This window comes from Hemicordylus capensis, chromosome 2 (genome assembly GCF_027244095.1).
Source record: "Hemicordylus capensis ecotype Gifberg chromosome 2, rHemCap1.1.pri, whole genome shotgun sequence".
Taxonomy (NCBI): Eukaryota; Metazoa; Chordata; class Lepidosauria; order Squamata; family Cordylidae; genus Hemicordylus; species Hemicordylus capensis.
In genome coordinates this window covers 35,574,177-35,587,367 of record NC_069658.1, presented here as the reverse complement: position 1 = coordinate 35,587,367, position 13,191 = coordinate 35,574,177, and the positions used below count along the sequence as shown (strand labels likewise).

The 13,191-nt window shown below is 44.0% G+C and overlaps 1 protein-coding gene across 1 annotated transcript; it reads right to left on the bottom strand.

Annotated features, from left to right (window-relative positions):
- Positions 1–367: 367 nt before the first annotated feature.
- Positions 368–12,622, bottom strand: LOC128346569 (granzyme A-like). The gene is made up of 4 exons (XM_053299999.1): positions 12,492–12,622; positions 8,096–8,237; positions 4,820–5,092; positions 368–1,305 (listed from the first exon to the last, which is right to left on the bottom strand). Exons 1-4 carry the CDS (start codon positions 12,578–12,580, stop codon positions 1,162–1,164), a joined length of 648 nt encoding a protein of 215 aa, XP_053155974.1. The 5' UTR covers positions 12,581–12,622; the 3' UTR covers positions 368–1,161.
- Between the last annotated feature and the right edge of the window lie 569 nt (positions 12,623–13,191).

The window sequence follows — 13,191 nt, the reverse complement described above, 5'->3', positions numbered from 1 at the left end:
GCTATGTATCTGTGGTGTTTTTCACATAGCAGGCTTTACTGCAAGTTCGAAGTTGCTCTAAAAAACTGATGCAAAAAGTGGATTTTTAAAATCCTGGGTGTAAAGTGGGCTACACTCTAATGCACAATGAAAAACCCAAATTGTATGTGAAGTGCTCCCCAATAGCTCTCAGGGACTTTGGGGTAAATCTGGCCGATATGTGAATGCACACCCTCCATTCCGGAGGAGATGCGAGCTAAAAGCCTTGTGTGAAAAATGTCTGTGTTTCTTCCCCCCCCCCCCAAACAGAAAGAAAAAGAAGACCCTGACTTCATAGAATTTACCATGTTTGTGTGAATTTATTAGGTCTCAACCCAGTGGCTCGGCCATTGCTCTTAACTACTGTAGCTGCTAGGCAAAATAATAGGAATAATAGCTCTCTCATTTACATTAATATCTCTCAGAATGACAGCAATTAGCACCAAAGGGTTCATGGGTAAAAAAAAAAAAAAGCAGGAAAAAGGTAATGTGACATATAGTTCGGAGATCATGGCTTGTGAATGAAAACTATTATCTAAAAACCCATCAGAACCAAGCCGAAGGTTCTGGTGACTGTGCTGAATAAATGCCTTTTCTCTATACTTGCTATTTGGTCTTGCAAGCCGGGTTTTGTATGCTAGCAGCATGGGGAAAGCAAAATGGACTCTCTACCTGAATATCTACCGGCTGACAAACTGTGCAAGGTTCCATCTGCCTTTTATGGCACACACATGCAGTTGTTCAAGAGTTCTCTTGTTCAAGGCTTAAGAATTATTCAAATGCAGTTGTGCAAGGGATGGTCATTGGACTTAATGGCCATCCATTACACCTGTGTTTGTGCAATTCTTACATCTTGCACAAAAACACTCTTGCACAAATGCATGCCCATTACATTATAAGGCAGGTGGAACATTGCACAGTATGTCTTGCAGATTCTTGCCGGAGGCAATCAGATTATTGTACAGCCAATTGACTGAATTTTGGAAAAGGAGTTGTAAGACAAGAGTTTAGGCTCCATCCCCACCCTCTGCCATCTGTGGAAATGGTTGCTACTTATCTGACAGTACAGTTACAGAGAATGAGAGAAACATAAACTAAGGCACAAGCTTAAAAAGTTATATTAAGGAGATCAAGAAATGATATCTATGAGTTTTCTGTCATGGTTTTCTTGATCCATAAGAGATAATCTTTTGTAAGACGAGTATAGACCCCAGGCAACTGGGGATCACCAAAGGAGACAATGCCTCTTTGTTTCCCATCACATATCAAAGGACTACCAGAGTCACCCTGGAGAGAGAAAAAGAAGTGAGAGATCTGCCATTATCATTCCATGTCCATTTTTAGTCAGAATACAGTATTGCAACATTAAGAAAAGTTCTGAAAAATTTAGCTCTTGCTCACATGGGTTTTAGCTTTTAAAACTATCTATGAAAGCAGTGCATGAAGTCCTAACCCTCTTTCCTCTGTGTTCCCTGATCCCTGTTTAGGTTTTGCTAAAAGGACATGTACACTGTACTATATTAAAGAGGAACAGTAGTGCAAAAAAACAAAAACAAAAAGGATTCTGCCATTATGTCTCAAAATTATATTGCTTATAAATATGACAGCTGTTGATGTAATAGCTTGAAACTTGGCTGGTGTGATCTATTTGACGAAGTCTCCAAGTGTGCTGAATTTCAAGGAGATCTGATAAAAAGTGCCACAACTATAGCAGGTTAAAAAGTACTGAAAAATCTGCAAAGAAGCTGGAGGAGTGACGGCTTCACCTATCTTGTGTGGATTACAAAAATGTTTGTAAGGTGTGTTTGGTTTTGTTGACTTTCACTCTTCTGAACAGGCGATTGAGTTTTTTTTTAAAAAAATTAAATACATATGTGTATTATAAGTGTAAAATGTCTGTTTGTTTAAGTTGATTAAATTCGCCTCTGAATTGGTCTCTGTGTTGGTTTCTGGAGTGTTGGTCTCTGGAGTGTGGACTCTGGGAGAAACAGGAGAAGCTGACAGTAAGTTTGCCAACACTGTAATAATAAATTTCCTTTTCACAAACCATGGAAATTAGATAAGTCAAAAAAATCTGCCAGTTTCAGACCAGAGTTAAGGCTATCCCATTTTGGCTCAAGCTCCACAAAATGGGGAAATTGGAATCTAAGGCAGCTGCCTTAACAGACATGCCACATGATCTTATGATTCTGTGCAATGTCACAAACTGTGCTCACTTCTAACTTGCCCTCCAGGCACCCTCACTTATTCTTGTTCTTTGAGACCCAAGTCAACATGGGGAGGATGAAGTGCCCGACACCAGCAAAGATGCTGCACATTGTTCCTGTTCCTGTACTGCCTTATGAAGCATCTGTATCTGAAGATAGTGTGGGTTAATGGAGGGCAAGTTGTTAGTGAGCACAATTTGTGATATTGCACAACATTGCACAACATCATTACTGATCACATGGCACATCTGCTAAGGCATCAGCCTTAGTTTTCAATTTCCCGGCTTTGTGGACCCTGAGCCAAAATGAGATAGCTTTCCCAAACCAGCAGGTTTTTTGACTCTCTAATAAATAAACGGTGATGATATAGGGGCTTTTTGCTCTGAATGTCAACACAGAAAGGCTTTCATCTAGGAAACCTGGATTTTAAAGTGTTAACAAATGAAAGCTACACAGATATGGTTTGAATTATACTCCCAGACCAAACCACCTGTTTGCCTCTAAAGTGACAATCTGGGCAAATAAACTCTTCTATCGCAAACAGTTGCTTTGGCGGAAATGGGGGGACTTTCAATGCAAAAATAGTGGCAGGGCAAAATTCTACTCCCCTTCAGGCATTCTCACACTGAAATGGGCTCTCTAATAGCTGTTTGAGGACTTTAAAAGATAATCAGTTCCACTTAGGAACATAGAAAGCTGCCTTATACTGAGTCAGACCATTGGCCCATCTACTTTAATATTGTCCACACTGACTGGCAGCGGCTCTCCAAGGTTTCAGGTAGGAGTATTCCCCAGCCCTATCTGGAGATGCCAGGGACTGGTGCCTTCTGTGTGCAAACAGTGGTGGCATCAGATTTTTTTTTTTGTGGGGGACACAGAAGGGGCAAAGTGCATGTAGGGGTGGGCTAGTTGTGTCCCACATATTAGATTTCTGAAACAGAATTGGGGGGGGGGCAGTGGGTGGCAAGTCATTTGTCTGGGGGTGGTGGTGCTTGCCCACCCATGCCCCCGCACTCTGGAACCACTCCTGCATGCCAAACAGATGCTCTCCCACTGAGCTACAGCCCATCTCCCTACATGAAGTCCATCTGTTAACAACAGGTCAAAGCTCCCAGGAGAGGAGAGCTGGTCTTGTGGTAGCAAGTATGACTTGTCCCCTTAGCTAAGCAGCATCCGCCCTGGTTGCATATGCATGGGAGACTAGAAGTGTGAGCACTGTAAGATATTCCCCTCAGGGGATGGAGTCGCTCTGGGAAGAGCATCTAGGTCCCAAGTTCCCTCTTTGGCATCTCTAAGATAGGGCTGAGAGAGATTCCTGCCTGCAACCTTGGAGAAGCCGCTGCCAGTCTGTGTAGACAATACTGAGCTAGATGGACCTATGGTCTGACTTGGTATTTGGCAGCTTCCTATGTTCCTATGTTGTTCCTATGTAATGCATAGCCCTCAGATGCAAATCGTATGAATTCAGACTAGGATTCCACAGTGTAACTAGGGCTCCGTGATAGAATCATTTTAATGAAGAGACTAATAAACTAAAGTTTCAGCTGATTAATCAGTGGAGGCTCAATTCTGATCAGTAAGAGTGAGTTTTAATTAACTGGTGGGGCAGCAAATTAGTTCTTTGCTTTATGCAGGGGAGGCTACTTAGCTTGGTGTTTGTTACTATAACAAGAAATGAAAGACTATTAAACAGCAAATGGAAGCTCTTGTTTGTGGAGCTGTACATTATCTTACATTTCCTTCAATATCTGAAGAGAACGCATGAGATTTTGATGAAATGCAAATCATAGCGTAGTGGTTAGAGCGTTGGACTAGGACCGGGAAGACCCGAGTTCGAATCCTCATTCATCCATGAAACTCACTGGGGGACTCTGGGCCAGTCATGTGTCTCTCAGCCTAACCTGCCTCACAGGGTTGTTGTGAGGATAAAAATAAGCATGTACACCACTCTGAGCTCCTGGGAGGAAAAGCAGGATATAAATGTAATAAATAAATAAAATAAAATAATCAGTTGGCAGCTTGAATTTTGCCTCTGGAGGGGTGCAGAATAGGGATGTGCATGAGCTGTTCAGGCAGCTGCTGGAAGGATTATTTAATTTATTTATTCATTCGATTTCTATACTGCCCTTCCAAAAATGGCTCAGGGCAGTTTACACAGAGAAATAATAAATAAATAAGATGGATCCCTGTCCCCAAAGGGCTCACAATCTAAAAGAAACGTAAGATAGACACCAGCAACAGTCACTGGAGGGACTGTGCTGAGGGTGGATAGGGATGGGGAATAGCTCCTTAAAAAGCAGGTAAGCAGCTCCTTACCTGCTTGTCCCTGCCCCACCGCTTTCCCGATGCCAGTGCCTGCTTTCTAGGAGGCAGCACATGCTGCCTTTCGGAGATCGGGTGCCCCCGATGCAAAAGCAGCGGGGCAGGAACCAGCAGGTCAGGAGTTGCTTACCTGCTTTTTAAGGGAACTGCTCCCTGCCCCGCCGAGCTGGTTCAAACGCCAGCTTCTGAGCCGGTTCGGCGTTTCCCAGCAGAGGAGATACCTAACCGGCTTGTGCACATCCCTAGCGCAGAACTAATACAGAAATACTTACTCTAGCAGAATCCTTCTCTCCATTCTCGTCTCCTGCGCACAGCATATTTTTGGTCACATAATTTGGTTTATTATAGTGATTCTTATCATTGCAGAAACTTCTGTCAAAGATGGTGACATTCACTTCACGCAGAGTATCAGATGTCTCTCCATTGCCTGTAGCTCCCCATCCAGCAACTAGACACTGAGTTCCTGCCTGGACATCACTGGAAGTCTTAGTGCTGGGAAGCTGAATGGTTTTCACAGTTTTTGTGATCTTTGCATTTTTATTAAGCTGGAGGAATATTAAAGCAAAACAGTTGGTTCATAGATATAAAGGGCAGCCACAGATTTTGATTCCCACTTTTGATTTCTTTCTATTGTACAATACATGTTTATTACTATAAAATAACTCTGATATATGAGCTTGGTTTCTGCTGATGGTTGGGATTTTTTTGGCAGAAATACACCAGGCCTTTTGCAGATGAGAAATCTTATTGGTAGTTTCCAGGGCAGCCCTGGAAAAAGCCTGGTTTGGGGTTGTCACCAAAGGAGCTGGGGGCAACTGCAACCAGGCCTCTCCTGAGGAGCCCAATAAGCAGCAGGGTTCATGGAGAAGAAGGAGTTCTCTTAACTATCATGGACCCAAGACATTCAGGACTTTATAGATAATAACCAGCACTTTATATTTCACTTGGAAACTTATTGGCAGCCAGTATAGTTCCTTTAGAATGGGAGTAATATGGTATCTTTGGGTAGCCCTAGAGACCAAACGGGCTGCTGCATTCGGTACTAACTGTAGTTTCCAAACTATGTACAAAGGCAGCTCAACATGGAGCACATTGCGGTAGTCGAGTCTGGATGTTACCAGCATATGCACCACTGTTTTAAGGTCATTTATCTCCAGAAAAGGACGCAGCTGGCATATCAGTCAAAGTTGATAAAAAGCATTCCTGGCCACTGCCTCAGCCTGAGAAACCAAGGGAACATTGGGGTCCAGACATACTCTCAAACTATGTAACTCCTCTCTTGTAAGACTACGTACTTACTCTTGTTGCCATACTTGCTTGGACACATGATCAGTTATTATGTTTTGACTTGAGTAGGGGGGATTAGCTCTGAATACAATTGGCAAGTGTGCAAAAACAGCAATAATATAGGAGCGTAATCTGGGCAAAGGCAATTCAATTTTAGAGTATTCTTAGAGGAGAAATGAATTTGGAGGCAAGGCTTGTGAAAAGAATTAAGTTCACTGAAGCAACAGAAGCACAATGCAAGATGAGAGATTTGGCAACCAGGGCCAAAGCAGGCCTATTCTGCAGACAAAATGCTTCAGGATTCAGACACAATCACGACCATTAAGAGAGTAACCAAAGGAAGTGGGGGTGGGGGCAATAATGTAGGCACGGAAGGAGGAGATAGGGATAGTGTACAGACCACAGACTTTGAATTGTGGAGATAAACAGTTTATCTTTCCTGTTCTGCTGGTCTTGTGTGCAGTATCTCAGAGATGCTGAGATATTGGGTGAAGGTGCAGCACTCAAGATTGTGGCTCAACATGAGCTCACAGCAATCTGGGTGAGCACTGCTCTCAGTGAGCAATCCAGTCCTGAGCAATCCAGCATGTCAAGTCTGGACTCACAGCAAATCCTTATGCAGAGCCCTTGCCTCCTTAGGCAGACAAAACATGAGTGCCCACTACTGGTTTCCAAGGATTCAGTGGTCTGAAACAGCCAGAGCAGTATAGATGTCTCACACAAGGCACATTTCAGATGAGGGTTTCCTAGAGATTCTGGATTGCACGATCCAGTGTTTCAGCAAGGCTCAGAAACCTAGTGATTCCACTCTGAGGGGAAAGGATAGTGGTTGGCCAAGCTCTGGTGCAGTCGCTGTTGGATATGGAGTTCCAGTGCATCGACCTTTTGCACCACCAACTATCGTTATGACCAATAGGGGCATTGGGAGTAGAGGTAGCTAGTGAGGGTCTCATAAGAACAGAAGAACAGCCCTGCTGGATCAGGCCCAAGGCCCATGTAGACCAGCATCCTGTTTTGCATAGTGGCCCACCAGATGCCGCTGGAAGCCACAGTTGAGGGCATGCCCTCTCTCCTGCTGTTACTCCCCTGCAACTGGTACTCAGAGGCATCCTACCTTTGAGGCTGGAAGTGGCCTATAACCCTCCGACTAGTAGCTGTCAATAGATGTCTCCTCCATGAAGTTTTCCAAACCCTTCTTAAAGCCATCCAGGTTATTGGCTGTCACCACATCTTGTGGCAGAGAATTCCACAAGTTGATTATGCATTGTGAGAAAAAGTACTTCTGTTTGTTGGTCCAAGATTTCCTGGCAATCAATTTCATGGGATGACCCTTGGTTCTAGTGTTACGTGAGAGGGAGAAGAATTTCTCTCCATCCACTTTCTCCACACCATGCATGATTGTATAGACCTCTATCATGTCTCTCCGCAGTCGTCTTTTTTCTGAACTACAAAGCCCCAGCCTTTACCTGTCTCCTTTACCTGTCCCTGCTTTCCTCTACTCTATGACCCCTGCTTTGACTCCTCAGGTACTAGCAGTGCATGCTGCTCAACTCCCATGGAAGCAGGCCTAGGGAAAAAGCCTGGTTTTGGGTTGTCACCAAAGGAGCTGGGGGCAACTGCAGGGAGCTCCAGCAAACCAACCTTAACATCCCGATCCAATTTTGTTCCAAAGTCCTTTCCTTTCCTTTCCTATCCTATTCGAAAGACCAAGGGAGGGGCATAGATCCCTGACAACATTTTTTTTTTTTTTTTTAGCCCTGGAGGAAGATCTAGAGGTGGGAAAATTTGAGGATGAATCTCCTATTTGGGTGATGGGAATGGAAGAGGCATTGAACATAAGAATAGCCCTGCTAGATCAAGCATCCTGATTCACACAGTGGCACACCAGATGCTGCTGGAAGCCTACAGGCAGGAGTTGAAAGGGGCATGCCTTCTCTCCTGCTATTACTCCCCTGCAACTGGTACGCAGAGGCATCCTGCCTTTGAGGCTGGAGGTAGCCTATAGCCCTCCGACTAGTAGCCGTTGATGGACCTCTCCTCCATGAAGTCATCCAAACCTCTCCCCTTGGGGTTCATTGCTCCTAGATGCTGGACTAGATGGGCCTTGGGCCTGATCCAGCAGGGCTGTTCTTATGTTCTTATACACAATATTACTAGGCTGATGTACTCTTGGCAGTATGTAAACCATTATAACTGTAACAGGGCACTGTAATTTCCATTGCAACAATCAGTCCAGGCTCAAAGAACCTTTGTAAATGTACCTGCAAAAGCATAATGTCATTTTCCATTGTCTGTGCATTATAGCCTGGATAAAAATACTCTTCAGTAATGCTGAAGAGCTGTTTTCCTCTTTCTCTTCTACTTAGTGAATGAGCCCCAAGCACAACTTGTGTAACTTTGGTCCTGAAAAAGAAAAACAACAACACTGATCTGTTCGTCACATTGGTATTTGTGTGGCACTGCACTGAGTGTTTGGCTTTTTATTAACCCCTTTGATTAACATATTAAACACATTTTATAGCCTGTGTTTTTAGAAAAATACATTCTGAATGCTCACTATAGAATCATATAGGGTCTGATACTGCATCATTTCTTCTTGTTGAGAAAACAAAGAATATTGTATGGTAAATACTGCATAGTGCATAGTGTGAACAGAGCTCCAGCAAGATACCAAATACTAGGGCTGTGCAGTTGTCTCGGACCAGCACTGCTGCCAGTGATGTCACTGGCTGTGTCTGGAAATGGATTAATTCCAACACAACTTTTATAGGGTCCTATTGTCGGAAACAGTGCCACCTAATGGCGCAGCGGGGAAGCAACCTGCCTAGACAGCAAGAGGCTGTTGGTTTGAATCCCTGCTGGTGTGTTTCCCAGAATATGGGAAACTCCTATATTGGGCAGCAGCGCTATAGGAAGGTGCTGAAAGGCATCATCTCATACTGTGTGGGAGATGGTAATGATAAACCCCTCCTGTATTCTACCAAGAAAACCACATGTCTCTGTGGTCACCAGGGGTCAACACCTACTCGACGGCACAACCTACTACTACTACTATTGTCAGAATAAATCTCTATTGTGTTGGAATTGTTGGATACATTGGAATGAAAAAGAGCTGTTCTGAAGTTTCTAGAAGCCAAGCCAAAAAATGTTGCCATGACAATTGCCTTATTTGGAATGGGCTGGGAGGGGGAGGGCGGAAGAGGTTCAGGGTGGCAGATCAAGCTGGCCATTTGCAATACGTTGTGTCAAGTGGTCTGAGTCTTGCCTTCCATTCACGGTGCTCCTGAGGAGAGACACAGATCCCTATATTATTCTTGCGCGTGGCTAATCTTCTCCTTTTGCTAGCAATCTCTTTGGAGAGATACCTTTACCTTACTACATGGATTATTAGTTTTATAGACCCACATTTCTTTTTTAAAAAATCATTAAAAATCAGTGGTTGGATCAATTTGCTTCAAACTGCACATAATGGATGCTATGGCCATATACTATCATCTAGGAATGATACTGCCCCACACTCTAGCTTAGTCCCATTGCTTTTTGTACAGATCTGGAACATAGGAACATAGGAAGCTGCCTTATACTGAGTGAGACCATTGGTCCATCTAGCTCAGTGTTGCCTACCCAGACTGGCAGTAGCATCTCCAAGGTTACAGACAGGAGTCTCTCTCAGCCCTATCTTGGAGATGCTGGGGGGTGGGGGGAATCTGGAACCTTCTGTGTGCTCTTCCCAGAGTGGCCCCATCCTCCAAGGGAAATATCTCACAGTGCTCACATGTAGTCTCCCATTCAAATGCAAACCAGGGTGGACCCTGCTTAGCAAAGTGGACAATCCATGCTTGCTACCACAATACCAGCTCTCCTCTCCAAGAGCTGGACGTTTGGGGGAGTTCCAGCGGGCAATTGCAGTCCCTATTCACCCCCAGGGCTGGCCTGTCCACTAGGCAGAGCAATTCGCAGGCGGGGGGCCTGGGGGGGGCAGGTGCCGCCACCCTCTGCGTTATGGCTGGAGAAGTGGGGCAATAAGGAGTGAGGAGTGAGTCGTTTGAGGAGTGAGTCTGGTAACAACCTTTGCCAGGCTGACTCTTCAAATGGCTGCTGTGCATGTGCATGAGCAGTGGGGGCAACATGCCGTGTGAGCACAGACTCTACACAGAGCTGGGCAGGGGCACAGAGTGGCCGGCAGCCGTGGTCTTGCAGATTTTAAAAGACATTATCTGCTTTCCTCTCTACTTCTCCTGGCCAGCCAGTACCAGTTGCCAGGTATGACTGTGGCACCCCCCCACCCCCCATTCAGTTAAAATTATATTTCGTACATAACAGGATATAATTTTAACTGAATTAGGGTGAGCATGCCAAAGACATACTGCACCAAGGGCACCAAAAACCCTAGGGCCAGCCCCATTTTCCACTAGCCCCAAATCTGGATATCTAAAGCGACTTATACATACAAATCCCAAGTTTATCTCCTTGGATATGAATAAGGCATATTCATTTCAGTAGGAGCTACTTATAGGGGAAAAACATACTTAGGTTTGTAATTGCGCTGTTTTATTGGCTGAGGTTTTTTCCTCGGACACAGGGCTGAGCCGCTTAGTATTAGAGGATCCCTATCAGTCAACCTGGAAGTGTCTGAACCAAAAGATGAACACCTTGGGCCTTGATCAGTCTGCTTTGCGTAGGCAGTTTGGAGACAGCTCGGAAGCTAATTAAACAGAGAACAGAGGATATTGAGAGAGAAACGGATATAGCGAGGGCACCTGACTTTCAGAGCCAGGAATCAGTCAGGTATAGGTTGGCCCCAGTACCCTATCTCACTATCTTGGAGGTGCCCCCACTTAGAAGAGTCTTTACCCTGGCAAGATGCAATGCCCTGCCTTCAGCCCTCTTAGAGAGCAGATATAGAGGGACTCCCTATAGGGAGAGGATCTGCCCATGTGGGAAGGGACAAGTGGAAACGGTTACCCATGTGCTGTTGGAATGTTTGTTCTATAGAGACCTGCGTCGGGATCTCATTTACCCTTTGATGGCTAAATGCCCAGGTCTTGACTCTCCTCAGATGATTGGCAGGCTGTTGGAAGGAAGTAATTCCAGCATTACTAGACAGGTGGCTAAATTTTGTAGCGCAGCCCTCCGTTTGCTTAAGAGCATAATAACGGGGAAATAGGTGATGGATTGAAGGCCAGAGTAACTTTTGCAGCTATAGAGTGGATAACTGTAGATGGGCACGCAAGCATTGGGATCATTTGTAAATTAACAACAAATCTAACAACTAAATTTTCCCGAGCTCTTGAATTGTTTAACCCCTCAGATTCAGGAGTTGGGAAAGCAACGCTTTAAATCTTGATCTGTATGTAATAATCTCATAAGTATGAAATGCTGCTGTCTCCTTTTATCTTAAGTTATGTATTTTTAGTAGTTTTGGTAGATCCATTTTCAGTACCTTGATCTATGTTCAGAAGGACTTTTTTAGTCTATTTGGTTTTATTGTTTGTAGTAGAAGTTTTATTGTTTGTAGTAGAATAGTAGACTATTTTCTCATCTACATTTGTTTTAACCTTATGCTGGTCGCTGACTGAAATAGAGATTTTGACTTTTTTTTGCTTAGGTTTGTAGCCTTATGGAATTTTCACAATAAAAGCTTAAATCACTGAAGGGATTCAACCACAAATATTTATATACCACTTTTCAACAAAAAGTTCCAAAGTGGTTTACATAGAGAAATAATAAATAAATAAATAAATAAGAAAGACGAATCTCTGTCCCCAAAGGGCTCACAATCTAAACAGAAACATGTTAGATACCAGCAACAGTCACTGGAGGTACTGTGCTGGGGTTGGATAGGGCCAGTTACTCTCTCCCTGCTAAATAAAGAGAATCACCATATTTAAAAGATGCCTCTTTGCCCAGTTAGCAGAAGTTTCAAGGAAACATGTCTGCTGCTAACTAGCATTCCCCACTCTCCACGCCTCCCTGGTAATGTCTGGTAAAAGAAACATCCAGTGCAGTGTCATCACAGCCAATGTGTTTTCTTCCCCTACAAGCAGCAGCAGCAGCCAATGGAGAGGGAAAACACTGAAAGCAATGACATGAGTGTGTGTGTGTGTGTGTGTGTGCATGTGTGCTCAGAGGTGCCAAATGTTACCAGGGAGATGAGTATGGGAGTGATGCTGTTGGCAACAGGCACACACTCATGGTAACTAATTTTTCTCTCCTTTGCTTTAATCAGTATATAACCTATTAACTTGGTTTAAAACCTACTTTGGTTGGACTTTGCATATCCTTCCTGTTTTTCTGTCTCTTTTGCATTGAGAACTTTCACATGTGGCATAGATGACAGGAGAAAGTATCAAAGTTGTTTTTAGTGTTGCCTATGAAAATGGACTCAAGCCTCAGCTGTAGCTGATGACATCTTTCACACTATTTGGCACCTGGGGCCATATTTGCAACCCATAGTAGGATCTCTTATCCTACTTGCTCACCGGCTCATGTTGTATGAAATTTCTTGGAGATCAGCTGCCAGAGGACCCATCACTCAGTGGCATAGTATGATACCAGACTGAAGCTGGCTTCCTGGCATTGGCTTACCAAAGGGGTTGTTGAGAAGTGATACCTGGAAGAAACAGGCACAACATAGAAATATTCCTCCAAACTTACGGAAAGCAATGGGTTGCTGTTAACACCCATTTTTTGTCAATCAAGGTTCCTCCGCATAATATATCTTCTCGTTTGACAAGCGCAGCCATATAAGGTCTTGAGTGTGGAATTGATTCGCTCCCTCCGATTATATTTGCACATTGACCTAAGTAGATATAAGCCATCCTAATCAGGATAATCCATACACCATGCTGCAAGTCAATCCATTAGTTACAGAAGGGAAATATGGGGATTGGGTCAAGGATGCAAATAAGTTGGGTGCAAACACACATACACATACTTTAAAAAGCCTTGCATTTCCCATACTTGGCATCAGCTCATGGTAAAAGTTCAGACCAACACTTGAGTGTTTCCAAGGCCTGATTTTTTTTAAAAAATGTGTTTGTTTTTAATTGACAGATGTTGAAAATTGCAGTGGTGCGGCTGGGGTTCAATGTGGCTGCCAGAATGTTCAAATATTCTCCCACACAGATCTATCAAGTGGCATGAGGTGTATACCTGCCAAGACCACACTCCCTGGTGACTGCTTCCCTTGAGATCTGGCAAGGCTATTTGGGAAAGCGGCAAAAGCTGGCCACTGGGAAGACCTACGAGTTTCCAGTGCTGCTGCTGCTGCCACCTCCTGCACAGATGTAACATTAGATTTCTTTAAAACAAGAAAAAACAATTCAGTCTTTTAGCTGACTTTTTAAAGTCTCTA